At 34.4% G+C, this 17136-nt stretch overlaps 1 protein-coding gene across 1 annotated transcript in view; it reads right to left on the bottom strand.

Annotated features, from left to right (window-relative positions):
- Positions 1–4116: 4116 nt before the first annotated feature.
- HECTD2 (HECT domain E3 ubiquitin protein ligase 2) overlaps positions 4117–17136 on the bottom strand; it is a gene marked incomplete at its 5' end in the record, with an annotated part of 29849 nt that continues 16829 nt past the window's right edge. The window contains 11 exon segments of the mRNA XM_031554581.1: positions 4117–6615; positions 7306–7449; positions 7992–8107; positions 9288–9394; positions 9651–9738; positions 10741–10815; positions 11285–11443; positions 12851–12939; positions 14763–14895; positions 15406–15513; positions 16415–16511. Coding sequence (XP_031410441.1) covers positions 6495–6615; positions 7306–7449; positions 7992–8107; positions 9288–9394; positions 9651–9738; positions 10741–10815; positions 11285–11443; positions 12851–12939; positions 14763–14895; positions 15406–15513; positions 16415–16511 — 1237 coding nt within the window.

The following is a 17136-nucleotide window of genomic DNA, read 5'->3' as shown; positions in this document are numbered from 1 at the left end:
AAAAAAAGGAGAGAAAATCTAAATATGTCACAAGTAGCCTAAAGGGATTGATTCTGTAGGGAAGTTCAAAGTGAAAGCTTCAATTTCTTTATCATTCTACAATTACATCTCTGTTGTATTATGAAAGACAGTAATCTTGAAGATAGCAATGGCAGCAGCAGTGTGAAAAGAACATGGGTTGTTGCTCTAAGTGATGACAGGAGGGATTAGCCAGGGATTGGTTCTGCTGTATGAAAGTAGTAATTTCTTCTTCACGGTACACCTACAAGTAGAAAATCATGCTGAATGCATGATTAAGTATAGAATCTGTGCTTATGGCATATAATTAATAACCTCTGCTAATAAAATCAGCAATAAATAAATTGAGAGAAGAGAAAGGATAAATTAAGAATACCTTTACACTGTAAGAAATAGATCTGATGCACCAGTTGGTGCCTCGGAGATGGGGAAGGGAAAAACATTAAGTCAATTTCTTCTTTTGAAAGTAGTGTGGTATGACAAATGACACAAGCAATTACACAGATAGTGTGGTATGACAAATGACACAAGCAATTACACAGATTCATAAACACAATGTATACAAAGTGCATGCACTGCAAACTGCTACAGATGAAATGAACTGCCAAAAACAGCTAGTGTGTGGTGAAGGAAAAATCAAGCAAAGCTCAGAAAAATCCAGTTAAAATATCAGGTTAATTTAAAACATTACGCCTATTGCATCTTTCATAATTGGTTACTGCTGATGCCAATGCCAAATCCACGGAATGAGGAAGAGGATACACTACTTAAAGCCGAGTTGATTCTGTCCAACAGCTTTGATCACAGGATGATGTTTAACTTTTAAAAGCAGCACAGGAAAACAAAGCCTTGTCTTCTAAACCCATTTTATTCAGATTTTGGTCCTGTGCCTGAGATGCTGACCAAGAGTATAGATGACAAAAAAGAATTCACATTTTGTACTGAAGAATTTGTGGATACTGAATATTTCAGTGTAAGAAAAACCTTTTAAAACTCTGTTTTAATGGCATATGAAGGCCATTGCCAGTGGAAATCAGGTGAGCATGGGCTATGAGATGATCAATAGAACAAAAGCAAACAGCCTCTCAGAAATTCAAACACAGCTTTATCATAATACCCTGGGAGATTGCAGCCCCTATCTGGCAACTACTGGAACAAAGTAATTATTAACGTGGAATCCTTTCCACTGATTTACTGTGATCTCCAATAGCACACGCTACCCTAAGCAGAATTTTCACCTTCTAGAATTCGATTTAAGATAACAGCTTAATGCATTCAAATCAATACACAGAGATATGCTACTGAATAGATTCTGAGTCCTGAAACAAAACTGCCCAAACCAAAATGCAATTAGGTTGTTCATAAGCAACACAGCCAAACTAACATTATTACCTTAAAAGCTTCAGTTTGCATGAATATCAAATGCTTCCAATGCTTGGAGAAGCTTTTCTTTCACTGCAAAACAATTACTACACAAGTTAGAGTTCTGAGGGAACAGTGAGGCAGAACATTGTACATTGTCAGTGTAAGCAGACAGTTCTGTAAAGAACTATGCATTCGTGCACACAGAAAAGCCCTTCCTCCCTCTTCTGGCTTTTCCTTTATTATTTATTTCAAAATCACATCTTTTTTATTATTATTATTATTATTATTTTTGCCAGCCACCCTCCTCTCTGTTCTTAATAGAGCAACCATAGAATTTCTCTGCAGTTCTCTCAAAGCCAGTAAATGGCTACAAAGAAAAGAGCCTCAAAATGTGTGAAATGACTTTCTAGGAAAAATCCCAGCAGCATTAAGAGATAAACTAACCTGTCTGAAATTTAATATGCTAAACAGCATATTGAAAAAGCAAAAAGGTGAGATGTACTCTTATTTTTATGATGGCTTAATAGAAATACAGATCATTTAGAAAGAAGAGAGCATCACTGCTCATTTAAAATTGGAAGATAACTGGCTTCACCCAACTATTTCTATTTCCTCTTGTGAGAATCCTAGAAGAGTCTGAGACTCTGTGCTTGCTTTCTTATGTAAGAATCTCTAATTTGCAGAGGTAGTATTTACCTCCCGTAATCAGTTATTTTTTGTTTTGACTTGCATTAATTTCTCCCACCCTTCCAGATTTACTGGACGACTACTCCACCATCTCTTCAGACACACAATCCCTCCATCTTCCTTGATCTTAAAGTTCTTTCCTATGTAAGCTGTTCCAAAAGTAATGACTCATATTTTTTTTCCATAGAAGTTTCAGTGGATAGATAGAAAGACCACAATAACGCCATTTGATAGAGCAAGTTCTCAGCTACAAAGGACTCTTTTTCAACACAGTCACCACCATTAGTTCTGCATTTTTGCCAATGATGAACCAAAGCTGCATGCTGCACCCATGAACATCTGCACCAGTGGAGGTGACCCACTGTCTCTGTCACCACTGCTGAAACATATCACCCACTGCCTCACTGTACTCACATCCACTGTTTGGGCTCCGTATTCAGGAAGCATCAATGAGTGCCATTTTTTCTGCATGAAGGAATTCAATGACACATCTTTGTTTCACACACACTTCCATATCATCTGCCATTGTGTTGGATTGCCTCTCTGCTCTCATCTGTTCCATGGCAACAACATAGAATGGAACAGCATCGGGAAGGTTCATCTCTACTGCCATACCACCAGCATCAACCTCTGACATCATGAGCCAACATAAAAAACTAGGAGGCATTACTTTCAGAGCAGCTCTCAAGTCTAGTTTGTAGAACAAATTACTTTTGAACCAAATATGAATGCAACTACTCCAAGGAAAAAAAAAATAATAAAAAAATCACACTATAATAACCCTTTGCTGTTCTTGTTCCCTCTTGATGTTTCAAATAAAGCCATTCAGGCTTAAAGATCCTAATAAGAATTTAATTAAAAACTTGAAACATGCACATCTCTAAGGGCCTATTTTTCCCTCATTAATTTACAACACAACAAAATGCACCTGAATATGAATTCGAACATTTTTAACACATGCAAGTGAGGCATCTGCAGCAGTCCAAGCAACCCCATTGTTATTGTTCTGAATGCTATGAAACTTTAGAAGTAGAAAGAATTTCAGCATATACATCATCACTGATTCTGAAGGAAAAAAAAAAAATAAAATCAAACTAGAATGGAAAATTAATTTTTTTTCCAAGTATCTTGGGAAGGATATGGGTGTTCTTACAGTCTTGCTCCTTATGACATGAAAGTGACCTTTAAGGGAGCTGTGAGAGCTTTCAGTGTTTTCAGGGGTGGATTCTGAAAGAATATTAAATACATCTATGAAAAAAACAAGAAATACAAGATTTGCTTTTGGAGCTAGTCAGCCAGTATCATTACCAATTACAATTACTGAGAAAGAACCTCGTTATTTTCGGCCAAAAGAAGAGTGAAAAAAACAAACAAACATCACCACCAAAGTGAAATATACCATTATGGTTCTAAGACGCAGCACCATTCATCTGACACCTATTTGGAATAAGACAAAGCAAGCTAAGCTTTCTAATCTCTTTCTAAATATCAGTCTTGAGGCTATCTGTTCCTGTTGAGGCTTCATAAAAGTCTCTTATTTACCCCAGTACACAGTAGAGAGTTTTCACGGAAGGAGAATTTATTTTCAAGAGCCAGTGTTGGGACAGAAGCAGTTTCTTTTCTCTCCACCATTTTCATTTACTAATTTATATCTGCTGATTTTGTTAATCTGAAAAGACTAGCGACAAACGTATATGAAGTAACATTTAAAAAATGATTTTCTTAAGAATATTTATATTTCTTATCTACAATGTCTAATCTTAGTTAAGAGGAAAGTCTGACATCTCATTAAGTGATTTTGATCCTCCTCTTTGCTGCCATCTGTAGGTAACTCAAAAAAGACAAGCAGCAAGCTTAAATCTGGTCAGATGTCAGCCCTATGACAGGGAGCTGCAGCGATGGGAAAGCATGCTGTCCTTGTTCCCTATCCTTCCTGATTTAAACATTTCTAAAGAAAGATAAAAAGAAAAAAAGATGTAGATCATGCTTTCAATCCTCATTATGATACATTCTAGAAATCTGAAATGAAACTAATAAGACCAGGAATTGAAATACTTGATTTAATGACCACACAATTGTAATACATAAAAATAGATACTTAGGAATGAACAAGTTTATACAAATCAGATTTCTTTTGTATGTTACAAAAAACAATGATGGAGAACGAAAAAAAAGTTGCTGGATGACAGGCAAGACAAAGGAACAAAAATAAACCATCATCGAGGAAAAGTTTTAAAATGATCTGAGGCCTGTTTCATAAATACAGTGCAATGCTTTCATTTAACAGATACAAAAATTTACTATTTATCAACATCAGGAAATATATAAAAATGTTATCGAATGACCATCTTATTTAAAAACCAATGCAAATACAATAGGTTTGTTAGAATTCTGAGGTAATATTACACAGTAAAATCAAAAAAGCATTAATAAATAAAACTAAACCCAAGGCAAAGTGCAATTCAGTGAAAATAAAATAAAGCTTTTATTTAACAATAATAGATAAATAGTTATTAAAAGTGGGCTTCAGCCATAAAAAAATATTTTGGCTAATTCGCCACATTTTCAGATAAACTGTATAGATATTTATTCACAAACCAACATTCTGTAAGCCCAGTTCTATAAAGGGAAAGGGAGGGGTGTTTGTATATCCACATTCAGCTTTTAGCAATTTTAAATTTCTGTCCTCATCATTCAGTGCAGCAGTGAATGCTTCATTTTTTTTCTTAACGTGAAATACTGTCAATTCAAATTTATTTTAAATCTCCATTTGAGAGCAATAATGCAAAATGCATGAGTTTGAAGTGCTGCTTTTAAAATTCTCTGTGCTAACCTAGCTTTGTCGCAGGCTGAAATCAATAGAAATTTTAATATCAATTTTGAGTAAAGCACAATGAATAGTGCCAAATATCATAAAATACTCTACTATTTATCTTTCCTTCAAAAACTGTAAAATCATCCATAACTTCTCTAGGAAAGAGAATAAAATACAATTCACACTTAGCTGCTGAAGAAACTGCACAACAGCTCTGACACTACAAATTCAGAAGATTAATTTGTTGATCATGTGAAACTGTTGATTGTAGAAGAATAATGTACTCTTATCACAAATAAATAACTGAGCACAGACACTACAAACTATTTAAGCATCCAACTTCCAGCAGAAGTCAGCTGGGAAGACTGACAAATTGGATGCCTAAATATTTTGAAAGATCTGGGCCTTGTTTAAATGAAAGAAAGATCCATAGAATACACAGTAGCTATTCATATTATAAAGGTTTCTATAGTGCATTACTGATAGATTCAATTTAGTGAATAAAACCTACACTTAGGATTACACCTGCATTTTGGAACCAGTATCTTCTCCAGCTCCTAACTTACTAATTCAGAACACTCGCACCAAGAATTGTTTTCATGTAGCTGTGAAGTGAAAACCACAGAAAACTTTAAATGCTGGCCTTCAGGCTAAAGAGGTCTTCCACATTCTTCTGTTATTGTATTCACTCTTGCCATAGCTCACTTAACACTTTCATAAAAGTTCCTGACAAAGTGATTGGTAAGTAGAATATGTATCAGTTTTCTAAGTGTTGCAGATTTCATTATTTTCCTGAAAATTTTCAGTGTATGTGGAATTTACTTTAAATATCTGGCTTTGCTTACTATGACACTGGAGTAGATCCGATTAGTTGCCATCAGTTTCAAAGAATGAAATGGAGAAGTTGCTCAGTACCTGTAGCTTGGCCTCGATTCCCTCATGCTGAATAAAGTACCTCTTAACATTCCCTGTACAGATGATACGATTGATTTGTAAAAGCCAAGTATAGAACATCTAAAACCTCTTATTAATAAAAAATATTTTTAGCAGTAAATGGGACTATCAAAACTCTATTTGTTCACAGGCACTTATTTACATGCTTCTTACACAGCCTGTTTAACTGAGAGGGAAACCAGAATATTAAAACTGCATACATTTTATAAAGACTAAAATTCCTATTTGCTGTTGAAAAAATATGGCTACATGCTGTAAGTTATATCTTTTCTACTATTTATATTAATGGAAAACCATCACTGGGACTAGCTAATGAAGAAATATTCTTATACTATTTCCCAGATGAATACACATGATGTAAAGTAATTAAAATTAAAGTGCCATTAAGAAAAAAATGGAAACAACATACAACTTAGAAATTTTCTTCATCAAGTTTCTTTTATCAAATAAGCTAGTTTATGAAGAAAATTACTTTCTGTGACAAAGCTAGCAGTGAATGTATTGCCGTTAAGGAGAGAACCACACACTTAATACCGAATTAAAAAATACGTATGTTGGATAAGACTTGCACAGTACCAAGACAACAAAAAGCTTAAAGGCACAATTAGAGGAGAGTGAGTGCTACATAACAATGCTGTTTTTGAAGTATTTTGTTTTATTCTAGGCCAAAACCTTCTGCATTTGAAATTCCAATGATCAACTTTTGCTTCAACTCTTTCTTGTTCTTGTAAGGAGGGAGACAAAGCTGGTTGAAACAGGTATGTGCCACAGGCAACCTAAAAGAAAACAAAATCCATCTCTTATTTAATAACACAAAAGAAGTAGGACACTGTCATCTGCCAGCATATTTTTACTTAAACAATATTTAAGTAAGAAACTGAGTAAAAGAAACATCAGAAATAGCACTACTCGTATGCACCTCAAGTATTTGGATGAAATTTGCCTGCCTCTTCGTTCCCAGCTTTCTTTCTCTATCTCTTAAAAAAAAAAATGTAAACATATGTATCCAAGTTTTTCAAAGTCCAAGTAGCCATATGACTTTAAAATTAGTTCTTCTCCATACAAAATCTGTGTATAATCAGAATTCACAACATGAGGGAGGAAGCTTGGACACAGAGTTGGTACAAATAGAGCTAGATGAACCACAGTTACTGTAAGGACAGAAATCAGAAAGTTTTGTCAGGTAAAAGGCATCCTCACAGACTTGTGTCTCCGGAAAGAGCACCGAGGAGCTGAGGGAAGCCCTGGAAAAAGAACAGTTCACAAGCTCTGGCATTAGACAGCAGCATTCTAAGTTGCACGGGTCTTCTGAAAGTTGAGATCAGAATGTTGACAGTTAGGAATAATTAAACAATAAATTAATGAACATTGTGCATTAGTTTGCTAATAATAAGCAATAAGGACTTACAGGATATAATTAAAAAGAAAAAATTGAAAAAAATCACCAATAGCAGAAGACTACTTACCAATTAGTGGATGTTTCACTCTTTGAAATCTTGAAATTCAAATCAGCCATACCTCCCACAGGTACTCTATCACTTCCTGTAGCGAAATGCAGTAACTTTTTTTGAAGGTCAAGAGAAAATCCAAGTACAACATCCCAGAAGTATCTGTGTTCGGGCAGGAGAAGAAAATGGTTTATGGTCCAACATCCTGACAAAGACATATTAGGATATAATACAACAAAAAGTATATGATGAATTAACACTCATTAGAAATTATTTAATGTAATATATAGGATATTAGGGTATTACCCTAGTGTTCAAGGTTAAAAAATTTCCCAAGGACTTGAAAGGCACCAAGTTTCATTAATTTTATAATCACGTATTGGCAAATGATGCCCAAATCTATTCTATTATAGAAAGAAATAAAACTTCTTAGTATGAGCCAGAATTGATGAATAATGAAATTGAATCAGAAAATTTTTTATAGGACTGAATAACAAAATTAAAGACTCAGGTTTCACTTTCTGGGATTTTAAGCTTAAAACAAACAAACACCTCATATCTTTATTTTCAACTACTTACATATTTTAAAAGTTCCTTTCTAGCAACTTTATGATCCACTTTCAGACTACACAGGAAGATTATTCCAACAGCCTACCATGCTATGCTGATTTCATAGTTTAGAAAGAAAAAAACATTAAGCTTACCGTATAGTAACATCAGTTTTCTGGTAGCCCTCATATTGGGTACTTCGCTGTAAAGCAGACATATCCAGCTCAGGACTACCACAGACAAGAATTTCAACTTCTTCGGGACGAAGCAGCTGCCAGAATTTAAGTATAAAATACTTTATTTCCATTAAAGATGAGAAATAATGCTACTAGAATCAGATTAACTTTTTTTCATGATTGAAAAATTAAAATATTATTCAATACAATTTATAAGTTAAATGTATAAATATTATTTTTATAGAAAAAATGCTTCAACTGAAATTGGAGGAATCTTTTATTGTGGTATATAGTACAAAACAAAATTAACGGATAACAAATCTTAGTATATTCCTTTTGTTCTTCCCTTCCTTTTCATTCTTACATTTATTGTAATAACTTGTCTTCTGATTAGATTTCAATGAGATCGTGAAGAAAATAAAATTTTACATCTGGAATTCAGAAAGAGTATCTTGATTTTTTTATTTATTTTTTTTAACAATCTCCATTACACCTGCATTGAATATCCCGATGTTCTTAGCAGCAGCTGACAGAACTTACTCTTAGTTGTACTTACTGCTGTGCAAAGCATGTAATCATAAATCATGGTTTGCAATCACTAATCTTACCACTGTAGAACCTACTTCTCATTCATTTACTACATCATCTTTTAAATGCCTGAAAATAATTCATTGTGCTTCAATGGATTATGATTCTTCCTGAAACTTCCCTGCAGTAAGTTACATTTCACTTTACTGAAAAGTCTGCCATACTCGTTTAACTTCCTAGGAATATGGAAATTCTTGTGAAAATTGTAAATGCCTCTTCTTTCTCCTTACTGCAGAAGGAACAATGTAAAATACAAAAACAAAAAAAATTCCAAAACCAAATATGACTGATTAAACAAGAATATTTAATCTCAATCTCATTGAAAGTTCCTTCTGCAAAAAGTAGTGTGATTTTCAGAGAAGTCACTCAAGACAAACAGATTGCTCACAACTGTACTGCTCACAACTGTAGTAAGTGCAGACAAGTTCTGTAAACACACAAGACAGCCTTTGAATTGTCTGTGAATACATTCTGATCAACACAACATGGAGCTTTATTTATCTGTAGTATTCTATTAATAGCAGTTATCAGCTGATTGCCAACTTAATTCTCCTTTTCAACTATACCCACTGACTAACATTCTTTATGAATCCTAAAGCCATCCAGTTGAGTTACTAAGAATAAGTTACATAATTTAGGTCATGATCACATATTTGAAACAGAAGTGATATTTTCTTTCATTCTTACCAGTAATGCATATGAAGCACAGACGCTATGAAAACCATAATAGAAAGCTGCAAATTGTTTGTAGATTGATTTGTTCAGAAGAAAATCAACATAAAGTTGCACATACTCTAAAAAAGGGAAAAATAATGTATTTTGTTAGATTGTAATAATTTAAATAGCCATTTGCAGTGCTTTTCAAAATTGTACTAAATTTTAAAAAATGAATGTCTTTTCTTTTATATACTATGAAATTGTTAGGCATACCAGAAAAGACTACAGGAATTTAATTTTCATACTTTGTTAAGCAAAATTAATGTTTATAATAAGTGAAAAATTATAAACTTAATACTGCCAAATGTGTATAGCCAACATGTATTGAAGTACCTTTCCTATTTTGATTTGTGACAGGAATTTTATCTCCATTTGGCTTTAGGTTGTAAGATTTTATAACACCAAATTCTTCCTGAAAAACCTGGAGAAAGAGAGAACTGAAGTTCAGTATTTAAGCATTCAAATAATTCAAATACTTGTAAATTACAAAGCTTGTATTCATAACTCTATGTCTTTCTTCTCTCTCTTAAGAACATTTTAATTCTGTCGATTTTTTTTTTCAGTTAAATAATACAGTTTTCTACAAAGTGCTTAAGAAATCCCATTTACAAAGTAGAAAAATTGTCCCCGTTAAACAGTGACCTACCAAACTGCAAGCTGTGGATTCAAAATCCAAGTTTAAAAGAGTACATTTCTAAGAACAATTTAGGAATATCAAATATAATTAAGAAGGTGTTTCTTCCATTGTAGCTCTCTAGGAACTCAAAAACAGCCACTTTATAAGAGTTCTCACATAGTTTCATAATAGTGAAATAGAAAGCTGAGGCAAAAAAAGTCAATACAAGTCCAATACAAGTTCCTAAACTAGCATGAAATTTTGCTAAATAACATGCATCCTAAAACAATGAACAACTGAAAAAGTCTTGACTGAATAGAAATACACTCATTTCTTAGACACATAGGTCTGGCAAAATTATTATAACTTGAACAAGCAAGTATAGGCTATGTGAGATTTCCTGGAAAAAGCATATAAATTAACAGGAGAAAGCTCTGTCTAGCACTAGAGTTAGACAGAAAAGGGATTGTTTTGCAGACAGATTAATTCCAAAAGCAGATCACTGACTGCAAAGTCAAACTCAGAGCAAGAAAAGAGCTGTAATGGTACCAGTAGTTGAGCATGGGTGCCCAGAAGTCAGTGCCCAAGTCCACTTACACTGTCAAGGAACAACAGCTTAAAGCTCCATAATGAAGCCGGTCACTACATGCCCCAAGCACTAGACTGGTTTTTGAAGCAAACTTTAATGCTCATGTAGGTATATTACAAACAAAAACCAATCATACAGTAGTAGACCACTCCATGCAGAAACATTGGTAAAATTACTGAACTAGTTTGAGAATCACTTGTAGTTGAATACTTACTGACCTGAAAGGTAGAGTAAAAATCCTCTTCAACATTGCCTTCATAGGACAGAAGTTCACTCAGTCCATGGGCTAATTCCTACAATACAAGTACAAGCTCTTTAGAAAACCCACAAAGCAAATTGATGTACTTCGCAAGCACATGCCAAAATTACTCTTTATAAACTACCTTGGAAAAAGCTGCATATTCAAAATAAGAATGTAGAAAAACAACAAAAACAAAAACGCCACACTGCTTAATCAGAGTACTTAGAAGAGGTTTTTTTTTTTGTTCACTGAATTTCATATGAACTTAAAATTTGCCTTTTATCATGGAAAAGATGTCAAAAAATGACATATCAAATTTTGTTATTCTAACTTAAGCAAACCTACAAAAGTTCTGCTATGCAAGAAAGCATGGAAAAGTTACATTTTCAACAGAACAAGAGAGACTATATTAGTTAGTAATAAAAATAAGAGTCATTCTGAAACAGTTTGTAAATCAAGCATTTATTAAAAATAGAACAGGTTCTAAACAGGTAATTTATCCTCTAAGGCTTAATACTTACAGGCATTATCTGAAATAGGTCATCTAATGTGACATCACAGATGCCCACGAGTGTGTTATGATCACAGGGAACAATAGGAGGACTCAGCAATTTCTTGTAACAACAAGGTGGGAAACGAATATCCAAGGTGATGCTATTATAGACAGCAAGGCCCATTAGCTACATGTCAAATATTAAGGGCAAAATCCGCATATATTTATCATGGCTAACATTTTAAAAAACTTAGATTAATATTTACAATTTTTACTCAGCATACTCTAAAACATGGCAAAGAAACTGAAGGAATGGAAGTTATTTTAAACACTATTACAAAATTGTTTAAGTAACAGTTAAAAGGGTCAAATGAGGCACATTACCAAAACACTTGAAAATCTTTATTGCATTCTCTACAAGCATTTCTTGAAGAAATTGTTCCAACATACTGTTATGAAAATGCTTTTTGTTCTGCTTTTTAAAACAGTACACATCTATAGTACATCTTTAATCAAAAAACATCCAGAGAGCTGTCAGTATAGAAATTTTTATTTGAAATACATTTAAAAGCATAATGGCAAACCTGCACTGGCACAACAGCTCATCAGCTAGCACACTGAAGCATACCTGGTAAGACACTGTAATTCCAGAGTTTGGGAAGTGGGGACAGGAAGAGAGTTTGGCTATCACTCTCATTCAGAAAGATCTGCATATACTAGAAGCAGATCCTTCCTCTTAGGCTTGTGTTTGTTAATATCAGGTTTGCTATTACAGTCTTCTGTACTCATATTAATTAGCACCAAATAGTTTAAGTTTTACACACTGCACTTAGTTAATTTTTTATTTCATAGCAAAGACTCTATCCTCAGCAAGTCATTGCACATAGCCATCAAGGACTAGTCATAGTAAATGAGAAAATGTCATCCATGTCCTTATGATATTTAAAGAAGGCATAAGCATTAAAAATGACAATTACCTGAATTAACAGATCATAGTAAAAACTTGAAATTATTATAAAAAAAATAGAAGAATCTGGTTCATGATTCAGCTTCCTACTAGTAAAATGGAGGCATAACACACCACCTCATCTTAGTGGAGTTATAGGACTATATCAGCATTAATCATTTGTCTGAGGACTCCATAAATTAGCACAACAGAAGGTTTAGGAAACAATTTTATGCTCACATGGAAAACACCCAGTTTAAAACAAAACAAAACCAACAGAAGGTCACATACGTCCCAGTAGGAACTTAAAGAACTTAAAGATTAACAAACCCAGGGACAATTATAGTTACTGAATGAAAGCCAGAAGTGAAATACATAAAAAAAATTACAACTTATACACAATAAAGTTGCATATGTAATCTTAATTCCACAATTTTCTAACTGTAAAATGTACCATGTACCCATAACAACCATTTTCTTCCTATTTTTTCTTTACTCTACTTGCTTAAAATGTCATTTTTTATACCTTTAAAATGGAACATGCTTGTACATAGGTCAGAATGAGTTCTGATCAGATGTTCATGTCTTACTATATCCCCGTAATTAAATCACTGCTTCTTCAGCACTGTCATGAGGACAAAAGGATACAGCTCCAACTAGTCGGAATTCAGAATAGTTATCGCACTTAAAGCTGCTGAACCAATGGCAGTGAGAGTCCTTGTGGTATGTGAACATGCCTGCAGAAGAGGAAAGCTGCACTTCAAAAAGCCTTCTTCACATGCCTCATAATCTGTGCAGTCAGAAATGTAACTGACCAACTAACATTTATCCTGCTGCAATGCGAGTCAATCTCCTCCCCCCTTCCTGCTACAATAGCAGATGACAATCATAAAAAGTGTTGGCATGAATCCCATGATACAGACACCACAAACTTTACCATCTTAGAATTGAAAGCTGTAAAATTTTATCTTGTGAATATACGACCAAAGAGAATGCTTCGTACTTATCTATGCAAAAAGTATACTAGCGTAATTTAAAAAAGCCACACCACAAATACCATAAAAGCACCACCCACTGGTCTAAATTACAAGCTAGATCCCATCAAAATCAGAACTGTAAACTAGCTTGACTGATATTTGCTTTAAGTACAGGTTATTCCGTTTTAAAGAAAGCAAAAACCTACACAATAAACCCACATAAAAGCTTTAGGATACTCAGGCAAGAAGCAGCTCTCAGACAAAAAAGACAGTGCACTCTAGGTTAAGAGTGCACTAACAGCTTCTGACAAGCATCATTTATAACTTAAAAATAACAACAGTAGACTATACAGTCCCCTCCCAGGGGATGAGAACATTTCTGAACTCTTCCCACACTTGGCTGATAGCCATATCAATAAAAGAATTTACATTTTAAGAAGAGGAAGCCTGCCAAAGCTGATGAAAACTCTTGAATGTTTTCAAACTCATCAGTTACCAAGTTCTACTGACAAGATATTTTTATTAACAGAATTGTCAAACCTACAGAATTATTATTTCTCCATAAAGTGCCCTTTTCAGTAGAGTAAGAACTTTAAGCAAATAATGATTCCAGCAGACTTGAGCAGATATTTCTGAACCTTTAGAAGGAGGCCAATAAACAATCAAGCACCATGCATTTGAGGGACACAAACACTTCAAAGACACAAAAGCTCTCAGATTCTATCAAGGACTATCAGAGGTGTTATGCTAAAATCTCTGGAATCAATGTTTCTAAATTTAAGTCAGCTCAGGAACACTTTGACACATTATAACATTAGTAATGTATCCACACAGAGCTGACTCATTTGTAAAAAATTAGTGTGGGGAAAAAAACACCCATTCCACCTACAGCAATATACAAGTACATTAAACTGCTGCTTTAAGAATGTTCATTCATGTCTTTTGGCTTCCTATTTACTCAAAAAACTCTCTTCCCCTCTCCCCTCCCCCCCGCAAATACTTGCTTTACTCTGTAAAAGAATTGATGGTCTTCTCCCATTTGACCAGACATAAATCAAGACCCTGTCTCTGGATACAGCTGGAAACACTAACACAACAGATATACCACGAGAAAAAACTTCAAGAGAATATGAATTACTTACTCTTGAATCCACTTTCCTTAGTACCCACTCACTAACAAACCAATAACAATGAGTCTCTGATAACTGAAATATTTAGCATGATTAAAGTCTTAAAAAGTTGAATCTCAATTCTACAACTCTGAATTGATTAGAGCTTTGTTCATCCTCTAATTTTGTTCTACAAGCAAAATGACATTTCATTTTTTCAGCCACACTTGAACCTCCTTGCCAAAAACCAAGATCTCGCAAGCTTTTCAGTACTTTTCACACTCTTTTGCTATCTCCTATTCCAAAAGATCTTCCCATACTTGTGACATAAAATTTTAACTTGACTGCTTTCATTTTTACATCAATTAGTAAGTGATCAGCCTAGTAGTGGAATAATGAATAATCCCTATCCATCACCATTTTGGTAATTTAAAATCAATAAATTTTCAAGTTGTACTTAACATACAGACTCACCGTAGTCTGGGTGAAAAATCTGGCGAATGAGAAGAAGAAACCATTCTTTTGTCAGGCCACCCATATCAAGACCAGCTTCTCCTACAAATGTGACTTTCAACTTCTTTTTCAAGTCTGCCCTCTTCCTTGTTAGCTATTATAAAATATGCAGGGGGAAAAATATAGAGGAGATTTAACATACTACCAGTATTTCTATCCATAGAGAACATGCCTCTCTTTCTATATCACTCTTGCTTTGTTTAAACTAGTAATTTGCATCACAAACTCTAGATGACCGGTCCGCTATTTATGCTCCTATCAAGGATCTGGATCCTTCACAGTTTGATACTCATGCACAGTAATCATAAGACAAAAATTGCAAACATACACACAACACCCTGCACATGCCATGTAGTATTACAACATATTTTCATTATAGGCTTAGTTACAGAACAGTTTAAGGACAGAAAATAAAGTTCTGATTTTTTAAATCTATTTTAGCAGCACTCCTACTGTGATGTGGTAATTCATTTTCTTTTGTTTTGAATTACATAGCTATATTTCCTGCCTTAGCACAGGAAGATTTAAACATGATTTACCAAACTGAATTCTAAGTGCAATAACAATTTTGCAGCAACACACCATTTAATTTTATTTTTGATACCTCATCAAGTGAGTCACTAACGAGGTGTGTCCTCCTCACTTTCACATTTAGGAACAACATATTCATGTCAGGTTTCTGCCTGCGAGAGACTTTATCCACAAGGCTTTGCTATTTGAATGAAAAAGAAACATGCATGTAACAACTTCATTTAAAAAAACGAAATGCCACTCTCGTAAAACATAAGAAGTCCTTATCATCTTGCATTATAGAAATTATCCTAATATGACAGCTGCTTCAATACATTCTGAGAGATAGAAAGCAATGCAATCTCTTTTCCAGTGAAAACAACATTCACATATTGTAAAACTATTGGGATACATAAGTAGGGGGTAATTGTATGGCAAACTTTTAAACTCCCTAAATAGTTAAAAACACTCATAGGATTCTGGAGAATGGCTTGCATGTTACTTAGCTATTCACAAGATACATCTAGCAAGCCAGGAAGGGAGATGTGGTGCTGCCACATACCGAGTAAACCAGTAATTGCTAGCACCTGATGAAAGTTACCACCTAGACAAGCAGACAAAGCCTCTTTCAAAATGTAAGAGGTTGGAGTACTTATTCTGCACCTTGTAAACATACAGCTGTGTCTTGGTTTTCCATAACAACACATATTCACAGAATAAAATAGGAAACAGACCAAAATTCTCAGGGTATTTTTCTTCATAATTAGATCATTCACTTAACATCATGGTTTCTTATCAAACCCAGAGTATTATGTTGGTTCCTCCAAAAGAAAAAGGAACCAACAAAAAACCAACAACACATTTAACTGCAACACTTTTCCCCAAAATTGGTATTTAAAAGCATCTTAAAACTGAGCCTATTAAAATGAAAATTACTGAGATGATCTAGCAGGGACCTTTGTAGACTAGTAGCAGTAAAATGGCTCACTTTTTTTTTTTCCAGATTAAAAGTTCTGATGAAAGGTTGTATGGAATATTTAGCTAAGAAAAATTTATAAAATGTCAATTGATTAGACAAACTGATTTATCACTAAATGACTTACCCGTGCAATACTTATCATTTGTTGTTCTGAATCTCTTTGAATAATAACTTTTTTCGCTGCTATAGAGATAATAAATGGGTGTTGACAGAAAGAAAACCTGAGTGATGAGAAAAAAAGATAAAACATTCCTTTTTAGCATCTAGCATAATATTTGCTTTTTAAGAAAATATGAATGAATTTTTACATTATCATTCAGTATTGTGGATTCATAGAATGGCCTTGGTTGAAAAGGACCACAATGACCACTGAGTTTCAACCCCCTGCCAATCACTAAACCGGGCTGCCCAGAGCCACATCCAGCTTGGCCTTGAATGCCTCCAGGGACAGGGCATCCACAACCTCCTTGGGTAACCTGTTCCACAGTGTCACCACCGTCTACATGAAAAACTTTCTCCTAATATCTAACCTAAACCTCTCCTGTCAAAAGTTTAAGACCATTCCCCCTTGCCCTATCACTATCCGCCCTCATAAACAATTATTCTCCTTCCTGTTTACATGCTCCCTTCAAGTACTGGAAGACCACAATGAGGTCTCCTCAGAGTCTTCTCCAAGCTAAACAAGCCCAGTTCTCTCATCCTTTCTTCATAGGAGAGTGCTCCAGCCCTCTGATCATCTTATTGGTCCTCGTATGAACCCATTCCAAGAACTCCACGTCCTTCCTACACTGGAAGCTGAGCAGAGGGAAACAATCACTTCTACTTTAGAATAATTTAGAAATAGTT

Source organism: Meleagris gallopavo, chromosome 8 (assembly GCF_000146605.3).
Source record: "Meleagris gallopavo isolate NT-WF06-2002-E0010 breed Aviagen turkey brand Nicholas breeding stock chromosome 8, Turkey_5.1, whole genome shotgun sequence".
NCBI lineage: Eukaryota > Metazoa > Chordata > Aves > Galliformes > Phasianidae > Meleagris > Meleagris gallopavo.
The sequence above is the reverse complement of the archived record's forward strand: the minus strand, read 5'-3'. Positions and strand labels throughout refer to the sequence as shown.